The sequence below is a fragment of the Anoplopoma fimbria genome, chromosome 20 (genome assembly GCF_027596085.1).
Source record: "Anoplopoma fimbria isolate UVic2021 breed Golden Eagle Sablefish chromosome 20, Afim_UVic_2022, whole genome shotgun sequence".
Classification (NCBI taxonomy): Eukaryota; Metazoa; Chordata; class Actinopteri; order Perciformes; family Anoplopomatidae; genus Anoplopoma; species Anoplopoma fimbria.
In genome coordinates this window covers 5,757,761-5,778,443 of record NC_072468.1, presented here as the reverse complement: position 1 = coordinate 5,778,443, position 20,683 = coordinate 5,757,761, and the positions used below count along the sequence as shown (strand labels likewise).

General features: G+C 40.9%; 1 protein-coding gene across 1 annotated transcript in view; it reads left to right on the top strand.

Moving 5' to 3' along the window:
- LOC129109440 (eukaryotic translation initiation factor 3 subunit H) overlaps positions 1-16,925 on the top strand; it is a 49,842-nt gene extending 32,917 nt beyond the window's left edge. The window contains exons 5-8 of the mRNA XM_054621511.1: positions 2,169-2,318; positions 9,804-9,924; positions 16,011-16,143; positions 16,617-16,925. Coding sequence (XP_054477486.1) covers positions 2,169-2,318; positions 9,804-9,924; positions 16,011-16,143; positions 16,617-16,711 — 499 coding nt within the window. The 3' untranslated portion in view covers positions 16,712-16,925. The remainder of the gene's footprint in view (positions 1-2,168; positions 2,319-9,803; positions 9,925-16,010; positions 16,144-16,616) is intronic.
- Positions 16,926-20,683: the final 3,758 nt, after the last annotated feature.

Below are 20,683 nucleotides of genomic sequence, written 5' to 3'. Positions count from 1 at the left end.
AGCAACTCTGTTATTGACCCAGTGTGTTTGGCTCAGAGTCAGGATCCTTCTCATTTCTTCAGCTTTTCATTAGTTTTTATGATTTATTACAGCTCCAACCTGTAGCTATCAGTGTTCCCAATAAGCCCATGATTGAGAGAGGGCAGCGCAGGTCAGGAAAGGACAATATCCCAACATAACAACAATCTTGCCACGATCCTATTATTTTCAGAATTGAAGTGAAATTTGAATATCAATAATATTTTTTTTTCGCGAAGATGCAAAACTTCAAAAGCGTTTAATTTTTTACCACACGACAGTGTGTCTAAAAAGCAGTCTCTTTCATGTTGATGTATTTGATGTTATATAAGCTTGCATATATTGTGCACCTTTCTGAAATGAAAGGCAGGGATGGATGAGTGCTGAATAGCCCAATCCCTTTGAACTGCCCTCCAAGTCCGCTGGGCTATAGAGGCAGTGGTCAATAGCATCCACTTCAGCACACAATATGAAGCATCAAATTAGTCGGCCTGTGGAGCCGACCTTTGGCTCTGTCCAGTGGGGCCTAACTTGGAAAGAGCATGGCATTAAGTGTGACTAAGTCCAGTAGGGTGGAGCATTTTGTCCTGCCTGGAATGTGCTGTCCTTCTTTTTCCTCATGGACACCTTTTTATAGAAATCTGCAGGCATTAGAAAAGGTCATAATTTGCAGGAAATATGTTTAAAGCACTGCAGATGGATAACTGTGCTAATATGTATAACAAACAGTATTTACAGTATTTACAGTATATCATTATAGATTTTACTTGTAGACTGCGGCTATCCATACTCATTTTTGTTCCTCCCACTCAGAGCCTGAGGCAGGATTGTCCACTTCCGCTGCCTCAGAGTCTCCTCTTAAAGTTTGCCTGAGGTGATGCTTTACGAAGAATACAAAATGAAAAATTCAGATGATGCTCCACACCTATATTTATCACATTGACAATAACAATATAAACATCTCTGCTTCTGGTACAACGCACATGGTGAGTTAATGCGGCGAGCATATTGATTCCATAACAAGCAAGACACCTCTAACAAGCCAACATTAGACATATACAGACATTAGTTTGGAGTTCATGCACTCTGCACAAGTGAACCAAGGCAAGTCAGTCAATGCTATTGGATTTATGTGAGACATTAAGCAATGTTTGAAGTTCCATTTCGTGTTAACAGGCCCATGTCAGAGAAAGAGAGAGAGAGATGCAGCTTGTAGCTCCCGTGGAACAAGAAGAGGTGGTTAAAAATCGGTCGGTGCTTTGCACACTTATCAATAGAGCCCATAAAAAAGTCATTTAGGTGACTGGGTCTAACAATGCTCGGGCTGTGCAACATGGACATCCAATCATATTGCAACATTTTCAGACATCAAAATGCAACATGTAAAACATTACTATTCATTTTGCTTTTATTTGCCTCAGGTCCAATTTACTGTAAAGTACAAGTCAAGTGGCAACAGTAAAATTCTCCATTTGTGACCTTTTTATTGTAAGCACACTGTATGAGAACAACAAATATTATGTTGAGCTGACCTGAGAAGATCTCTGCCCTCAACAAATGGTTGTTAAAAGCATAGAGTTGCATTAGAGCTAGAGGTTGAATTACTGTTACCTCACCAACTCTGTGAATGGCTATGCATCAGCTGAGAGCAGAGTCTTTCTAGGCTAATTTCTATCACAGATCCAAACTCACTCTTGTGTGTTGTGTCCTTTGTGTAGTTTTTGTATAAAACAACAAGTAATCCCTTTTAAACTACTTGTTGGTTCAGACAGAAAGTGATGTTCCTGCTGCTTTAAGTATAAAAGTATGGGTACGTGTCAGCACAATAAAAAAAAAAAAAAAAATAAAAAAAAAAAGTGATTCTGCTTAGGGTCGGAAGGTATGATTGAAGTCCATTGCATGATATTAATGAGATTTTGCCCAAATTCTATGCAAAAGAAATACACAGCAATACTATTTTATTAATACTAGTTGAATGCACAGAATTACTTTATTTTTTGGGGTCTGTCTTGTGTTGAATTTACTGAATGTAGTCTGTTTGTAACTGAATGTAAAATAGCTAATGATCCTTTTTTTTTGGAAATGACAAATAGTAACTCAAGCTCTCTTTTCCTGCCTCTGTATCTCCTGTTCTGTCCTTCCCTCTCCAGCTTGAAGAAGGCTAACATTGGCTTTGAGCATATGTTCGAAGAGGTGCCCATTCTCATCAAGAACTCCCACCTCATCAACGCACTGATGTGGGATCTGGAGGACAAGTCCACGGTCGCCGACAAGCACGAGCTGCTCAACCTCTCAAGCAGGTCAGACGTGAGCTAATGCAGCCATTTACCAAGAAGGCCTTAGGCCAGACACCTCGGTTGTAAAAACTTTAAGAGCGAATGCAGGTACATTTGCTATCTGGATCAACTATTTCCAACATGTTTTTCTCAGGGGACCCAACATTTACAAGGTGTTTCTGCATGCTCTTGTGGGGCACTGTGTTTTTATCAACACCTGTCCTTTATAAAATAGCGTGACCTCCAATCTTGCTGTTAATTTTCTAATCCAACAGTGACATTGTATGTGATCTCACAGATTTAACTGCTGTAGATACTCGTGAGTGACTTAGTTTCTCCCTCGACTATCATTCCCAAGTTCTCTTTGTTTTGTTTATTTCTGAGTATCAAGGCTCCTGTTTACAGAACATGCAAATGAATGATCTTATATTGCACTTGGAGAGACCTGTTAAAGATCATAATGGCAGGAGGCTTGCCAATCTTGGGACTTAAATTTTTTCGTTCATGTTTAAATCAGTATGATTACCTATCAATATATTCTATTTAAATGACCCTGCCTGCATCAAGGTGTTTAATAAGCACATGAGTAATATATAAATGTCATAAGGTTCATCAACAGACTTCAGTGCATCTCATCAGCCCCTGTGCAAAATCACTCCACAATCATCCAGGAAAACCGCTTATTTATGGAAATTACATCACCTCAAAACACTATGCAAGGGTTCACATAAATGTGATTCATTTGTTCATTATTACCTTAAAGCTCGGCATAAATACACATATTTAAGAATAATGTCTTCCTCGAAACACCTTACAAGCTTTACAACCATGTCATGGTATCTCTTTAAATCTTCAGGGTGCCTTCACAGACATGAGTTAAAGCTACTTCTAAATTAAAATTGATTTGACATTAGGGTACTCCTTGGCATTAATCTGTGTCTTCTGCACTGTTCTAAGGTATACCATGTTTGTGGGAAGAATACAAGGTCTATTGATGTTGTTGGCTCATTTTCGTCCAGCATGGTTTCATTGCTGTTTTCACTCCCTTCTAAGGAGGGCTAGTTTACATTTTTATGTTTTAATATTATCCCCCCAGAAAATGAAAAGACAAAATCTCCCAATGCATTCATCTACCTAAAGAGAATTAGTTTGTGTTGCCAAAGCTCACACCATTGTGTGCCATTGTCTTCAAAATCCTATTAAAAATGCATAAAATAACCATATTTTTTGCATTGGCTGACATATTCCTTCATTACAATAAACACAGCCAGTACAGTTCATTCTGAAACATCAGCTGCATTTCTGATCTCTGAGAAGCAAATACTCACACACATACTGTGATAGTTTGCTTTACCATTTTTTAATATGCTTTATAACTTTTCATTAGAGATGTAAAATGTTCGCGTCAGATTTCAGATCATTTTCACACAGCTGACAACACTAATGAAGAAAGGTTCAGATTTGGTGGACCTGCGATGTCATAAACTGGAGTATTATGGAAAAAGTAGCTGAATAACATAAACTACAATGGTGTTTGCAATAATGTGTCACCCAGTGCAAGGCTATGGCTCTTTTGTGTGGCTTTAATATTTTTTGCGAATAATGGGCTTTCTATGGCTCGTAGAGATAAACTTCATGTGGATTCACAGACACTCCTCCTTAGTAGGAATAACTCTTAGTTGTTTTTGTTGATAATAATGAAAAGATTACAGATAACACCAGCCTAATCCTTTAAAACCTATGTTAACATGCTTGGACTACAGTACCAGATGGGTGAGGCATACAGCATCATGACATCTCAAAATGTGTTACTTGCCATTTATGGAAATGTTTTACTTCCACAGTCCAACAATTCATTTCTTATTGTGCATCTTGGCGGTATGAAACAAACCCAAACATTTGTTTCTTGTTTGGATCACATCTGTAACTCACACCAAAATTGCAGACCACACTCATATGCTTGACTACTTATCTTATTTCAGGAACTTATCTGTGTACCCTTGGGTTAGTATCGGATGTTTGATTGGGATATTCATTCCAAAACTAGGTACAGTAAATGTCACGTCTAAATGTCAAAAGAAATTCCTCCGGACCTGCCATCAAACTTTGCCTTCCATCACTAATGAGAACAATATGACCAAATATCACCCCACCATATCAACTCACAGCCTGGCACTTAAAAGTCTTGCGTTTAGATCTCAGAGGCTCTCAGTCTCAGGGGAATTTATCAGCAATCATTTATGGAGATAAACCGCTACAATTGGAGCAACAGCTGTGAAGCTTCCCAGGGGCAGGTGTGAGAAATTAGCACAATAATGACTCAAAGTGCTGATTTACGCACCGTCAGCGTGCAGAGCACTCTGTACTTATACACTGCAGCATAGCGCATCAGGAGTTGTTTTGATTCTTCTCATCTGTGTCTTGTAGCGCAAATCGTAGCACAAGTCATGAATTAATTGAACACTCCTATGTACAGACCTCTGTAGAATGCATGTGCCTGGCCAACGAAGTGCGGCGACCAGCACAGTAATTTGTTAGAATTGTCAAACTGAAGGAGAATACCTCACTTTTCTTGTAAATTGTTCCATTTTCCAAATGACTACACTGAAGTTGAAACATAGCTTTTGATATGTCCCGAAATGGGGCAGAAGCAGCCTGGCTCTCCCCATGGGTTTCCCGGCATGTCTGCCGATGGGATGTCTGGCAAGATGAAATTGTTTCCTGAAGTTGTCAGATTGCTGCGCAGCTCTGTCCTTGTATTGGATTGTAGCGTCCGTCTCTCTACATCTTCCATTGACAGCCCCGCCCTTTTCTCCTCATTTCCACCCCTTCAAAAAAAGACTATGATAATGGGTTTTATTTAATGTTTTTCCTTTTTGTCTCATTTTCCAATCTGCAGACCCATTTGTCAATGTCATCTACGTCTAAGGCTGAGTGAATGCAGTTTCACTCCAGCACCCAGGGTTGTTCTTACCACAGATGATGATGTTGATCGTGGTGATGGATTGCATGAATGTAAATTCATTTATGTAGCCATTCTCCCCCAAAACAGCCTTGAATTGCCTCAATATTTGAAAAAAAAACAGATTCATGTCAGGCCCAGCTTTTTGTGTGTGGGCCTGTTTGACATGGTCTTCACCCGTCTTAAAATGGGCCCACTGTGTAGTGACTGACATTGTTCATTATAAGTCATCCTTTACATCTCTATTTACTTTTTGTTCTGTGTGAATGAGCAACATCACTTCCCGTCTGCTTCGTGTAATTGGCCTTCTGCACAGAAGTCTTTGATAATGGAGGGTTAGGTAAACATGGCTTTCTGCTCCACATGACAACCTTGATAATATGTACTCCGTAAGGGAAAGGGTATTTCTGAGTGCAGGGAGTAAAGATGAGAAATATAAGGCCTTGTTCGAGCTGCAGCTGTAAGAGGAATGAGGAAGGTGAAGAGGCATAACTGGAAATCTGGCCACAAAGACAGAAATGTTGCCTTGGAGGAAATATACTGTGGAAAAATCATCCTTGACAGACAAACTAAATCCATTGAGCTGGACTTTGAGCACAGATATTTGTTATACTCATAAAGTTCTGTCTCTTTGTTGCAATTAAATAATGTTAATAGGCAGTAAAGATGATGAATTTCTGTCTAACCCACTCTTACATTTTCAGCAAGATAATTCTATAAACTTATGTTGGGACACGATCTAGGCTCTTTCATGTCCTGTTTAAAACCAATTATTCTGCTACAGGAGCAAACCAGAGATCCATATTGGGCCTCAGTCCATCAGTTAAAAAGGCTCCATCAGAGTAAAACACTCATTCTAAAAATGTAAGTCACTTCCTTGGCAGCTTTGTTAAAGAACTCCCCTCTGAACTTTCAATTTACCGAATGTCAGCCCATTTTTGCCCGCACATCAATACCGCTTTAGAATTTGTCCTCTATTGTCCTGTGTGAATATGAGCATGTAGGCCCGAGCACACACACAACACTGCATGGGCTGCCATTGAACCTGACGTTAAAACAGAATCGGTGATGACAGGAAGTCCCTCCGTAGACTTTCATTTCTAATTCAGGATTGATCGGAGGGCTTGCTGACCTGTCTGAATAATTCAACCCATCGGCGCCTATGACCAGACACTGTAGTGTAGAATGCATTATCCGGCATGCAATTTTTCCAACCACATGAAACTGTGTTTTTGAGTGTTTCGTAATATCAATCATTTTGTGCTGAATTATGAGCACAAAGTGTGTTTTCCTTGCATATTCAGGCTTTTATAAACATAGTTACAACTGAACATGCTCCAAAGAAACCGTTAAGAACAGAATTGAAAGTAGCAATAGTAGTAGTAGCAACCCCTCATTACCAAGCATCAAGGACACAGAAAGACACTCCGAAATTCTGAAATACAAACTAGTAACAAAAAAAAAACTAAATCCAGTGCACTGAATCACACACACACACACACACACACACACACACACACACACACACACACACACACACACACACAGACACACACACTTCTGTCCAGCTCAAACACTTGACGCGTGCATAAACGACAGATGTTTTGAAGGATCCTGCTCTGACTAAATGTTTTCCTCTGCATATATTATGAATGCACACCAGACAAATTAGCTACCATATTGCTCGATGAAATAGTTTTAAATGGGCTTTCGTCAGGGAGAATCAATTTTGACACAGTGAGAGGGCCTCTGCAAGGAAGTGCTTTGGTGAGATTTGGTCCTGGGCCATCAGTTTTCATGTTTACAGCTCTGACACTGCAGTGGAGGGTTGACAAACTGATCACACAACAGCCCTCACAGGCCAATACAATGAGAATGCAAATGGTTTAGCAGTCTAAACCAAGGGAAAGACAATCTGAGCTTCTGAAAAACATTGTCTTTCCACAGGTGTTCATTTTAATTGAAATTTTCAAAAGTCAAAGGAGCACAGGAATCTGAAAACTAATTTGCAGTATTTGCCCACATAGCTTGTTTTCCCTAGCATTCTACGATACAAAGGATGCAGGTGGGCCTAGAGGCTGAACACACACCTCATACAGGTGCCAGGCCATGATGTGGATCGTGTTACAGGTTGTCAAGCATGTGAGAATAACATAACAATGCAAGTCATCAGAAGCAGTGTTCATAAAATGATTTGGATGTGTGTACTTACATTAGTTTTTATCTCTCTGTGTAAGCAAGCTTGATGGACTTCATCTGTATGTGTGTTTGCATGTAAATGTAATTAAGGTGTTATCAGTTAAAGGTGGTTGATGGCAGACGGATGCTGAGCTGAGCTGATCATGATGAGTGGCTGTAGGGTGTGCATATATTATAGTATACATGTACGGATGCTGAATTTTATGCACATGAATGTTAACAATGTCCACAGACTTTATACTTCCTGGCATTTCACTAATACTTTCTGACAATAATACTAAACATTAGAATGCATCAGTACACGCAGTTTTTATAGTAACTAATGGCAAAAGGTGCAAGAGTAAGAAATACAGTTACTTTGATGTAAAATGTAATTTGATTTCACCAGTCGGTTATGTTGGACTTTGTTAATCATAAAATTCCATAACAATTCCTTTTTTTAATGTATTTCTTATCACCTTCATACCACCAAGAACACTACATTTGTAGCCGGTGAAATTAATGTCATATGTATACTATACCTTTAAACAGTTTTGATATTGTGGAACCCCTAAGGCCCTTGTAAAGGCTTACATACATGGTTTCTAATGACACGTAGATAAAGCCTGCAGCAGCATTGTAACAAAATGAAGAAACTATGACTATATGCGTTTCCCCTAAGCCTCCCTCAAACAGCAGGAGAATCACATTTGAAATACTAAAGACAAAGTTCCCTCAGATTAACAAGGCATATGTGTTTTGCTCAGGTCAATTCTGGTGACATTGGAGCTCGTTTCTCAGTGGTCCAGATGGTTAGAGGCAGTTGTTTTCAAGTGCAAGACTTTGTACAGTTTAAGAAATTGAGGGATGGTAAATGACAGATTTTTTTTTTTGCTCGCAACAGACAAGTGTGAAGAGCCAAGAGAGATGGAGAGGAATATTGATTTATGAAATTGTTAATTGAAAAATCTTGCCGCAGAGAGGAAAGCAACTAAAATCACCCAAAACACTTTTCACTCGTCCTCCACATATTCACACAAACAGTGAAACACGCACACACACACACACACACACACGCACACACACACACACAAAACCAGTTGCATCGGCGCAAGTATACCCACATCCAAAACATACACAGTGCTGGCAGTCCTTGCGGGTACAATTGCCATTTAAATAGACATTCAAATTCTGTTTTCCGACAGTACATTCTGCATTATGTAGCACCCAAACGTTAATTAAAAACAATATCATTCCACAGAGGACAGTATGAAGGAGGGGCTGAGTTGAGGGAGAGCACTGGCGCCTTGTCAAAGTTGAACTTGGGCAGTAGTGAGACATCGTGTTAAAAATGGGGCTCGTGGGAGGAGAGAGAAGGGGAATGCTGCTAGAGTTGTGTTGAGTGTTGTCAGCATTGTCAGCAGAGCAGTGTTGGGAAAAAGATGAGGGATGTGATACCAGAGCAGAGAGAGAAAGCACAGGGACAAGAGGACGGGTCCTCAGGTCTGAGTACTCTAGAACCCCCGGAGAGGATTCATGTCTTCATGTCTTTCAGGATACATAAGAGACTAGGTCAGAGTGGATGGCAAACATGGACTGTTGAAAAAATGTGAATTTCGCATTTTCAGACTGCACAGGTCTCTAAAGGGACATCTTAAAGCTCGGAATAGTTCCTACCACCAGCCACCGTTTTCCATTTGCAGTGGTTGCTACCTGATGGTAAGGAGCTTTCTGTGATTCAGTGTCAAAGGATCTGTCTGGGCTCCTCAAAGTTTTCCTTCACACTGGAATGGTCCGTTTGTAGATTAGCTTGAGATAGAAGATGAAGGGGGGACACTTCAAACTTGTTTGGTGTTTATGAGAAGGTGGTCAAACTGTACAGATTTACACCTGGCTAGTAGTTTGTATCACAGTGCAAGCCAGACCACCTGCAGATATGATGTGGCTGATCGAAATTGCACAGCTTTCTGCATTGATTTATGCTTTGCATTTATATAGATACAGACGACAAGTTAGCACCAGAAGCAGGTCGTATACAGCCAAATATCAGGGTAGAGTTTATGGCCTGGTGTTTTTGCAACGACTTAAACCCTTCAAACTCTTAGGTTAACCTCAAGTCAAGTTATTTTTATTTATAAAGCCCAGAACCATTAAATGTGGACATATGTGCAGGAGTTGCTGTGGCTCAGGAGGTGGAGCAGGTTTTCCCCAAATCCCAGTGTTGATGACTTGATGCTTGGCTTCTCCTGTCCATATGTCCAAAAAAGCAGCAGTAAATTTAATAAAAAAATAACTTAACTGGCTAAGGGCTGAATGAACGACGGCAACACAAAACCGTGTGATTGACTTTATGACATTTTTTCTTCCAGCAACCATCTGGAGAAGAGCCTTCAGCTCCTGATGGACAGGGTGGATGACATGAGCCAAGACATCGTCAAGTATAACACCTACAGCCGTAACCTGAGTAAGCAGCAGCAGCAGAAGCACCAGGTAACTGTCGAGCACGTACACACAAGCTTCCGTTAACTGAAGCGCACACACCCACCGACAGACAAACTGAGCGAGCAGCAGCAGAAACATCAGCTTACCAGCATGCATATAAGGGAAAAAGGCACACAAACATACACACACACACACACACACACACACACACACACACACACACACACACACACACACACACACACACACACACACACACACAGGGCTATTCACACACAGATGCACCTGCAGACACAAAGTCAGCAGGAAAACAGCAGGTGCATTTCTTTCAGCTATGGACATAACCAATTGTAGCTATAATCACAGCAGGCAAGCAGCAAGCTATGGGTAACACACACACACACACACACACACACACACACACACACACACACACACACACACACACACACACACACACACACACACAGAGAGAGAGAAATATGGTACTTCAGGCTCACACATGAATGTACATGCACCCACTGAGGACCACCCAAAGTAACTACAGTAAACAGCAAAGGTTAAAGATATATACACATCTACTGACATCTATAGTTATACCCACAGTAGTGCACAGGCATACTAGTCAGCAATGTAACGCTGCATTCATACATGCTTATACAAAGTAGTAGGCAGCCTCTGGCTTTCTTACTAAGTATCACATAGTTCATTTCTTGTGGCACAATTTGTTTCACAAATCTAGAATAGTTTTGCAATCTTGTCAAACCAGCAGTACATGTTGTTGAAACTCTTTTAATACAACAACGGAGTGGGCCCAGCCGGATTTACATTGCGGTTCTGAGTCCGTGCTGGAAGCAATCCTCAATCCACTAGTAGAGTTGTAAACAACTCTGCTTCTGTTTCTGCGGGCATTCAAATTAGCACATTTGGCTTTCACCTGGTCGTCGCTTGCATTTGCAAGTTATTTTTTCTCAACTTTTCCTCAGTGGTGGCACGGAGCACCTTTTTAAAATCTCTGTAGCCCAGCAGGCGGCCCTGGTCCTCTTCAAATAGCAGCCTGTCGCTGTCACAGCTTTTTCTTTAAGGAACAAGTTCAGCAGAGTAATAGATGCAAAACTTCAGATAATCAAATGCACATAATTGTTTTTCCTGTTTTATTTTCTAACCAACTGATAAGGATTATGATAGTGATTTGAATGGCAAGTAATTTTGACATTAGACCCAGAGTGGGCAGTGCAAAATTATACATTCCATCAAATGGAGCCTGGAAGAGTTCAGTCGCAGTGTTGCAGGTCTCATTGCTTTGTTTTTTGTATTTCCACTATTTACCTTGCCATTGTCACGACAAGTGACAATGCTGCTGTGATAAATGTGATGTTTTTGCATCTTATGATCCCTTCAAACACACAAATCCGTCACACAAACTCAATTTCCCAGATCATATTTGGTTGTCTCTCCTTTAACTGAAGCAACACACTTCCATAGAGTTGATTTCACTCAGGGCTTTTTTTTTTTTTTTGGGGGGGGGTTTATTAATACCAGAGAACAAGGTTATCTTCTGAGGCGAAATAAAGAACATGAGTTGTAAAATGAAAGGGGGAAAAAAACACTATCGCTTCTCGTGGGTGTGTATTTGAATCACTGCTTTGCCTAAAAATAGATGTTAACTTCAAAATAAAATTAGTGGGCAACAAGCAAATCACCACCACCATTACTACTAGTAGCTTGAAGCAAAGACACAGACACTGGTTTGAAAGTAATTCATGTTGTTTTCGGCTGACACTAATGGGATAAGCTTGACTAATCATAGTGTTCAGCCCTCACCTCACTGCAGGTGCTGACATGTGTCCACTCAAAATCATCATCAGTTCAGTGTCAGATACACTTCTTTCATCTGTTTCCTTATTGTTTCCTCTCAAGGAAATGGTCATTTTCATCACTACAAGGGCTACTTCTGTGATACAGTAATTTGTTTATCCTTATGTGAAGAAGAGAAGGTTCAGAAGGTTAAATACCTTCTGAGTCACGCTCAGACAACACCGATTTTCAAATACCAACCAGGGAGAGCTGTTTCATATGGACTAAAAGCTATTATTAATAAACAGAACCTGTCTTTATTTTAATTTAATAAGTCAAAGTCCTCTGTTTTTATTCTTTTTCTGTACCAATGGGACACATCACAAACTCAAATCTAATTTATAGGCAGCAGCAGTAGCACTTTGTGAAACACACACAGTCACACTCATACTTAAGAAACACACACAGACACCACTCTCACACAGACTGGGCCAGAAGCTCCTTAAAGACCAGAACAAACTGCACACGCAGATGAAGTCAGCCACGTACCATCTGCAACTGTAACCTCAGCCAGATGCATCATAAACATTTGGCAACACATGCAAACACAATGGGTCTCTCTCTCACACACACACACACACACACACACACACACACACACACACACACACACACACACACACACACACACACACACACACACAACTCAGGAAAATGGAAGCGTTGAGACACAAGGTCACTCACTGATGTGCGCCTGTGTGCACATAAAACTTACACCTACGTTCAAACAACTAACTACATTATTAGTTCGTCATTCTCCGCGAGGGGAAATTAGTGTGAAGTGTTAATGATGATCCGGGCTGACTCACCACGGTCTCTGCTGACAGCCACGGCCAAGTTAATACACATTAGACAGACATTTACAGCAGACATGCATCTGTGACCACAAGTAGTAGCCAGCCGCATTCACACAAGGCATTCACACAAGGCATTCACAACCGGGGTCCACGAACAAACCCACACCAGCGTAGACACACATCCCGGGGCCAATGACCCACACTCCAGCCATAATGATCCATCATCTTCCCCTACCGACCTTCTGATCATCGTCAACACACACACACACACACACACACACACACACACACACACACACACACACACACACCTTTTCCATGTTTCACCTTATTCCCCATAATGAACAAACAGTGCACACAGGGAGACACAGAAAGTGAGCCTGTATTACACCTTTCAGACATCTACAGTACTTGCTCCATGTAATCTTGTGTTATTGACCCGGCTGCTTCCCGGACAAATGGAACCTTATTAATCATCATAGAAAGTTGCAAAAAGGCGGCGTGCTCAGAGGGCTTCATCTTTCCTTTATAGCTCTCTAAATGTGGTAAATAGCTGATTCCCAGGCACAATCTGTGGCCAAGTTAGTCTTTGTACCAAGAAAATGTATGTCTCACTCCCCGTGATTTATTCATTTTCAATATTCTTTTTGATATCTTTTCCAATCAAAGGAAACAGGCAACACTCTGCAGAAGATTAGGTATAGACCAATGAGTTAATCTTATGAACCGAGGAGTCATGATTCATGGCGAATGATTAACAAGATGACTCAGCAATATCTTTCATGTCATTTTTTCTGAGCCACATCAATATTTTGGTGTATAAACGGTAAACAAAAACACAAAAGGCAGGATAAGTAATGGCTGAGGGGGTATTAGGTTGTAGTAGGCTATAAATGGACACAAAGAGACCAAGACGTTTGTGGCAACTCAAAAAAAGGTTCAAGCTTCATCGCTATCTAAAGTGTTGAAGGTTCAGTGGTCTGATGTGGAGACCAGTGGGATTGCTACCTGAACCAACCATGCATAAATTAAGTCTTTTACAAAAGAGAGACCTGATCCAAAGATGCCCCGAGGATTATTAGACCCGATCGGTTGACCCAAAGTAAAAAAACAAACATTAATAGCCTGAAAAAACTGTAGAAACTAATTCCAAAAATGATTGACATAAAATAATGATTTTCGTATCCATCTGATATTGGTGGATCAAACCAAAATGTAATTGTCATTTAATAAATTACATATTTTACATGGTAACTATACTGAAAAAAGTTTTCACCCATGGTGAGTATGATGCAGCTCATAACCAGAGCTGATGCTGGGTCTGCTCTGAGCCATTCTGATCAGTATTACATACTGCCTAGCCTGATTGGCAACCATTTTGAGAAATTGGAAAACAGTTATTGACCCTATGTCAGTGGCAACCACTTTTTAACATACAACAAAGTAAGGACAGCAAACCGATGCATTCTGATGCTACTTGATATGGTGTTTGCTCTCCCAGTCTCCTCAGCTGTATGCAAAAGGGGATTCAGCTGCTTATGCAGAATCAAGACTGATTGGAGGTCAACGCTGAAATTGGAGATGATGGACAAGCTGATGTGCTGTCACCTAAAGGACACAAATCAAGACTTCAATGCTAAAAGGCCAGTGGATCTGTGGTGAGAATCAGCACCACGGTCCAGAAAACCAAAATGTGAAAGGGAGAGAGAGCTGATGAACAAGCAACCAGTGAGAACAGCTGCACTACTGCTTTTTTGTAAACCAGGAATTGAAGGTGGACTCTTAAACTGATAACACTTAAGATTTAGATTCTGTAAAGTATCAGATAAAAACTAAACTACAAAGAATTCTGTTTGGTTACTGTAATAAAGTTTTTATTATTTTATGTTACAATTGCATTATTAAAATGACTTTTAACTGCATACTATTACTCAAAAATATATAAACATAGGATGAATAGAAATGGCCACCATGTTTTCAGTCTGGTTGCTTTGGACCCAGTCAGACTGTGGTCCCAACTGTCCTCAACTCCTCAGAACAAAGTGGCCTACTAGTTCTTTAAAGCAATTTTGAATTTTTAACCATCATACTAAAGCCAAACCTAGCACACATTGCCAAAATCACACCACCCCCAGCAGGATTCCTGGTATTTCCAGCAGCACGCTGTGGGGATGCTTCTCTGCAGCAGAGCCTGGGAGGCCTGTGAGGGTGGAGGGTAAAATAAATACAGAGAACTCTTGCTGCAGTCTGTAAAAGAACTGTGACGTGGGTCGGGATTATTTCCCACCAAAACAACGACCTCAAACTCAGGGCCAAAGCTACACAGGAGTACAGACCTCAATCCAATTCAGACTTTGTAGCAGCACTTGAAAACTGAGTCTTCCTCACGGTCCCCATGCAACTTGACAGATCCTGAGCTGTTTGTAAAGACACATTTGGAAAAATAGCAGTGAAAGGTGCCTCTACTTAAAGGAGGTTGTTTTTCATTTGCATTAATTTAGATCAATTCAATTTTTTTGTTTACTTTGACTTTGAATTTTAAAGGAGAAAGGTAAACACTTTGTAGGCATTGTATGTCTATATTTATTCGTAGAGGGTGGAAGTGCAAAACTGTTTTTGTTGGCTTGTTTCTAAAATTTGCATATATTAGCTTTTTGATTATGCACAGTTACGCTGAGACACACTGGCAGGCAAAAAAAACAAAACACTGAAGGAGTACTGTTTCATTTGAACAAATATCTGCATCTTTTATTTATCGCTTATCTTAGGCAATTTGAGTCAGCTTCAGACCGCTGTACAGGTGCTTTCTGGGATGTGTGGGTGAAAGTACTCAAGTTGCTCCCACGTCGTTTTTCCTCCTCGTCTGCCGCATCCTCCCCTTCCACTGGTCCGTGTCAGTCTCTCCACCATCTTGCCAAATTAACAAGGCTTTTAGGATCTCCAGAGACCCGGCACCTCACTGATTTACCGACTGTCAGCCCTCTACAAATCACTCCATCCCTGTCAGCACTTATAACTCTTCTCCCTCTGACTCTCTTCTTCATCCCCACGTTACTTTACAGACCACTTCCTTCATGCTGCTCTTTCCATTGTCTGTCTTTCGTCTTCTTTTTCTGCATTTTTCTTCTCACTATCCGCTGCCACTTTGTGCTCTCAGCATCTCTCTTACTTCATTTCACTACCTGATGTTTCCTGACTTTCTTACTTCGTACCTTTTTTTTCTTCTTCTCACTTTGTCTTCACTCCCACTCATTACCTTCCTAGCGTATGTGTTTCACCCTTTCTCTTCTCCTCATATTCTCATCCTGTCCTCTCTCGCCTCACCCTTCTCAGTTCCTGTCCATTTTCTTTTTGGTCTAACTATCTATCCATCTATTCCATTTCACAATTCTCTCTCTCAATGATATTTTGTTTTCCTTTCCTTTCCTGTGTCCCCCCCTCCTCTAATGCCACCCCCTCTTCCTGTGTCCCTCCCTCCAGTACCAGCAGAGGCGTCAGCAGGAGAACGCTCAGCGGCAGAGCAGAGCAGAGCCCCCGCTGCCTGAGGAGGACGTCAGCAAAATGTTCAAGCCCCCTCAGCCTCCACCGCGCATGGACACACTGCTTATTGCAGGTACGCAGACACACAAACACACACATGCACACACACACACACACACAATACAAACACACAACCTCCACGCACGGACAGAGCTCGCTGTCTCATAGACCTCCCTCCTTCCAAACTCCATCAGCCGCCTCTGCTCCCCTCACAGGAGCTCAGGTTCTGTTTTGTAATTATCTCAGCCATTATCTTGAAATTACATTAATTTAAAGTTTATTGACTCAATCTCAAACTGGACCGCCCCTTTCCCTGCTGTTTCACGCCGTTCAGCTCTCCCCCGCCGTCTGACAGCATTCTGATCCTTCCGTTTACTCTGTTCCCCACTAATTTGTTGTTTTGCTGTGTTTGTTTTCTCCCACCTCTCCCTCTCCCTCGCCTCTGCCTCTTTGTGTGCATGTCTGCGTACAAATGTATGTATGTATATTTCTGTGGGTGTGTTTTTTTGTGGCGGCTAATGGATGCATGTGGCTACCTTCCAACAGGGCAAATTAACAACTACTGCCAGAACGTGAAGGAATTCACATCCCAGAACCTCGGGAAGCTGTTCATGGCGGAGGCTCTCCAAGGCCACAACTAGAGGAGAGAAACGGTGAAGGAGGAAAAGAGTGGGTGGGGGGGGGTAGAGAAATGAAACAGATGCAAAAACACCATGAAGATGATTGGAGGACCACAGCGCCTTTTATTTGTTTTCTAAGAATTTATTCATTGTTTTTATGCCGAGCTCAATCTTGAAAACAAAATTGTCTTTGAAGATCATTTGATTTTGATTTGAATAAAAGTCTGGCATCTCTTGTCTGTCTCTGTATGTTTTCACAGTTGAACTGTATTCAGATCTTGATGGTAATTGCAGCATATTTTGTATTTGTTTGTAGACTTGGCCATCATTTTGTGTTTTGCTGTACAATAATGGTTAGTTATGTGCACAATATTATGTTTAAATGGGGCGTCTGCACCCAATACTTAATAATTACACGATACAATGGTACTCACACATAATTTTTTTGCTACATGCTTTTCATCTTGCAGTTCAAACAACAAGCAGGTGGAACCAATTACTTGTGAGTTTGCTGAAGTATTGGTTTGCATAGTGGGAACAATGATATCCTTGTCAACAGAACTGCAGCAGAAGTATCAGTGAGAGCTGAGTGTTAAATGAAATGCTATTTACATGACTCAGCCCCAACTGTCTCACTGCACCAAATAGTCAGTTGTTTTTTTTCTTCCTGGAATGAAATTACACGATACACCAGAATCTGCCTTTCTTCCACACTGATAGCAATTAGCAACTGTTTTGGGATACAAAGAAGTCCCACCGGTGAAATTTGGCTTGAAACAAAGATTTTTGTTGTAAAGTTGTGAAGACAACATTTGAATTGCAAGTGTACCAAAGGACCGACTGATAGAACTTGTCATCTGCTCTCTGTGGCATTCCTTTAGTTTTAATGTTGTTTTGTCTGTAAATGCCAAAAAAACGATAAAATGTTTAACACAATGATAGCAGGGGAGCCAATTAAGTGTTTTTGGAGTTTATTCAGGGAGATTGATTAAAGAGAAATGTGATCCATGGTTATAGAGGAACATCACAGAGCATTCTACATTATGAGAGTTGTCATCTCTTTAGAGAGGTGGGTAGTTTGTGTTACATCCAGTTGAAGTGGGATGTAAATAGAGATGATTCATGTGTGGTCATCAAGGAGTTACTCCTTCAAAACTTTAAAGTTTTCTTTCATTCAGTAACTAGCATTTATCAATCATTTATTGATGGTTTACCTTTTTATTGTATTTGCTTGCTTATCATAAAAGGCCATACTGAGCCTGAGCAGAATTGTTCTGATCTGTTCCACAATTATGGAAGTCAAACCGAGGGATTTGTCTTCTCTTGGTGACAAATCATCAATGAGCATTTTGAACCTACTGGACCTCGTAGGAAGCCAATTCTCATTGTCTTCAGGATGTTGCTAGGCTCTACCTGAAAGTGAAAGTTATCATTATACTCCATCTGCTTTCTAACTTCTCAAGTCTTCGTTGTTTATTTTTATGCATTTGTTTGGCTTTATTTCAACCAGAATAATCCACTCAGTATTAATACTGCTTTCTAGAGAGTCCTGGGTACATGTATGAACAAGACTTCAAACTACAACCATGCTAGTGGCTCTGTGAGGCTGTACCAGGAATGGATGTATAATAAGAACTGGATACCAAACCTCAAGGTGGCGCCCGACAATCCAATAGTAATTACTTGCCTGGCGAATACAAATGGGTCTATTTGTGTGTCCACAGTAATACAGGACGCACCTACTGCATGATACGCCATCGAAACGGTTGCAGTTGAGTTAGGATTAGGCACAATAACTTTTGAATGCCAAAATTACATAACGTTTTTTGTATAAAAACTACTTGGGTAGGTTTAGGAAAACATAGTGTGGGCTAAAGTGAATATGTGAATCCCGGAAGTTTCTCGGGGGACATATTGTGTGGTAAGGTGGGCGTGTAGCCGCGCCAGCATAAGTCAAACCAGTCTCTAGATATCAGGATTACTCTGAATACACTATCACTGATTATGTGCAATAATTACTCTCCATTTGGCCCGTGCACGAGTACCCACTCAGCACATAGGCCTGACATTGTGATGACTTCACGTATGTCTTAATCACTTTTCTCTGCTTGAGGAAACTTTGAACCTCCATTTAAAAAAATAAATAATAGAAAGGGTCATAATTGACCTTATTTGCTGATTATATTTCCTCTCAACAGTTTTGCAGAAGTCTCTTTTTTACAATGTTGGTCTATGGGGAAAATGTTTATTGCGCATCTTTTGGGATTATTTTCTTCCATACTGCAGGTGGCTACTGGGAAAAATTGGAAGCAAGGCTGAGTGGCATTGTCGGATTCAGTTCTCATACATCCATGAACTGATTGCAACAGGGCTTTGATGCAAATGCTAATGTCAGCATGCTAGCATATAGTGACGTCACTGTGTGTGTAGTGTAATGTGTAGCAGGGCTAGTGTTGACTATGTTCATCATTTTGGTATAAAGGTGTAAGCATGCTAGCATTGCCATCCATAGAGCCCTGCTGCTAGCATAGCTTAAAATAAACATTCATACAGCTAAGACACATCAAACAGTTGGTATAGTCTGCTAGTTTCCAGATATCGGTTGTCATTGGAAAGACTGTACACCTGTCCAGCTGAATCTGCATACAAGAGTGGCAACTTAATTCTGCATGCTGCTCTTGAACGCAGCATTTTTGAGTGCAGAGATTTCCAGGTGCGTGCGTGGTGTGTGAATAAAGTTGAATTGTATTAAAGCCCCTGCTTATTCTTGCAATACGAAACTTCACTTTACATAAACAGTAAGACACAGCAGCACTGCAAACAAGCCGCAACTGAAGTGAAATTACAATAAAGAATAACCTTTCTACTTTTTATGATACAATAACATTATATTAGGCCCAAAGGGGAGATTATGTTAGTCCTGTACCCTTCAGACATTAAGAGAGTTTCATCCTTACATTACATTACATTACAGTCATTTAGCAGACGCTTTTATCCAAAGCGACTTACAATCAGTAGTATATTACATATCATTCACCCATTCACACACTGATGACAGGCTACCATGCAAGGTGCCACCATCAGACTCTAACTAACATTCATCATCCAGTCCACACCGATGGCAAGCCTTCAGGAGCAACTTGGGGTTAAGTGTCTTGCCCAAGGACACATCGACTGCCGAAGCCGGGTATCGAACCACCGACCCTCTGATTGGAGAACTACCTTGCTCTCCACTACGCCACAGCCGCCCCGTAAACAAACCTTTGCTGACACTTGACTGAAACACAATCTGTATGTTGATGCAGCATCGGACGTGTCCCATCAGTAGCCCGTCCTGTAAAGTGTTTTTGAACAAGACTCTGAAACCAGCTCATTGTCTCTAAAAAAACTCCTCTGCATGACAGCATCAGCTAAATACCTCAGATTTAACTGTGAGCTGTTTGTGTGATGATCCTCCGCAGAGTGTTGCACATCTTAGAACGACTCCTCAAGTCATAAAAGCACAGCTCATTTTGTGGAGCTTGTCACCAGTGTCCACTTCACCCAACATCAGGAAGCAGAGTGATGGCTCTTCTCGCTCCATTTAATAAAGAAGCTGCCAGTGTGCGGTTCATTGCAGAATAATTACACTGCGGCTCCATCTTGTTGTGTTTTCCATTGTTTTTTCCTCGACCTGTGGTTAAACAGCGTTATCTTAATCAGCGGATGATGTTATTTAACTTGTCATCAGCATCGCCTAGTCGAGTAATAACTTGTAGTGCTCCTGCTTGTCATCAGCACAATGTCATTAACAATAATTACAAGTCAACCAACATGATGAACGCTCATTGGAATGGAGACACTCGAGCCGGAAATGATTTCTTCCCCAAATCATAAACGTGTCCCTGACAGTCTGGCAGGATGGGACGTTTTCATTTGCAACAGAGGGCTCGGTTGATATTCATTAATTAAGGTATTTGCTTCTTTGACAGGTACACACCTGTGCTTGTGATT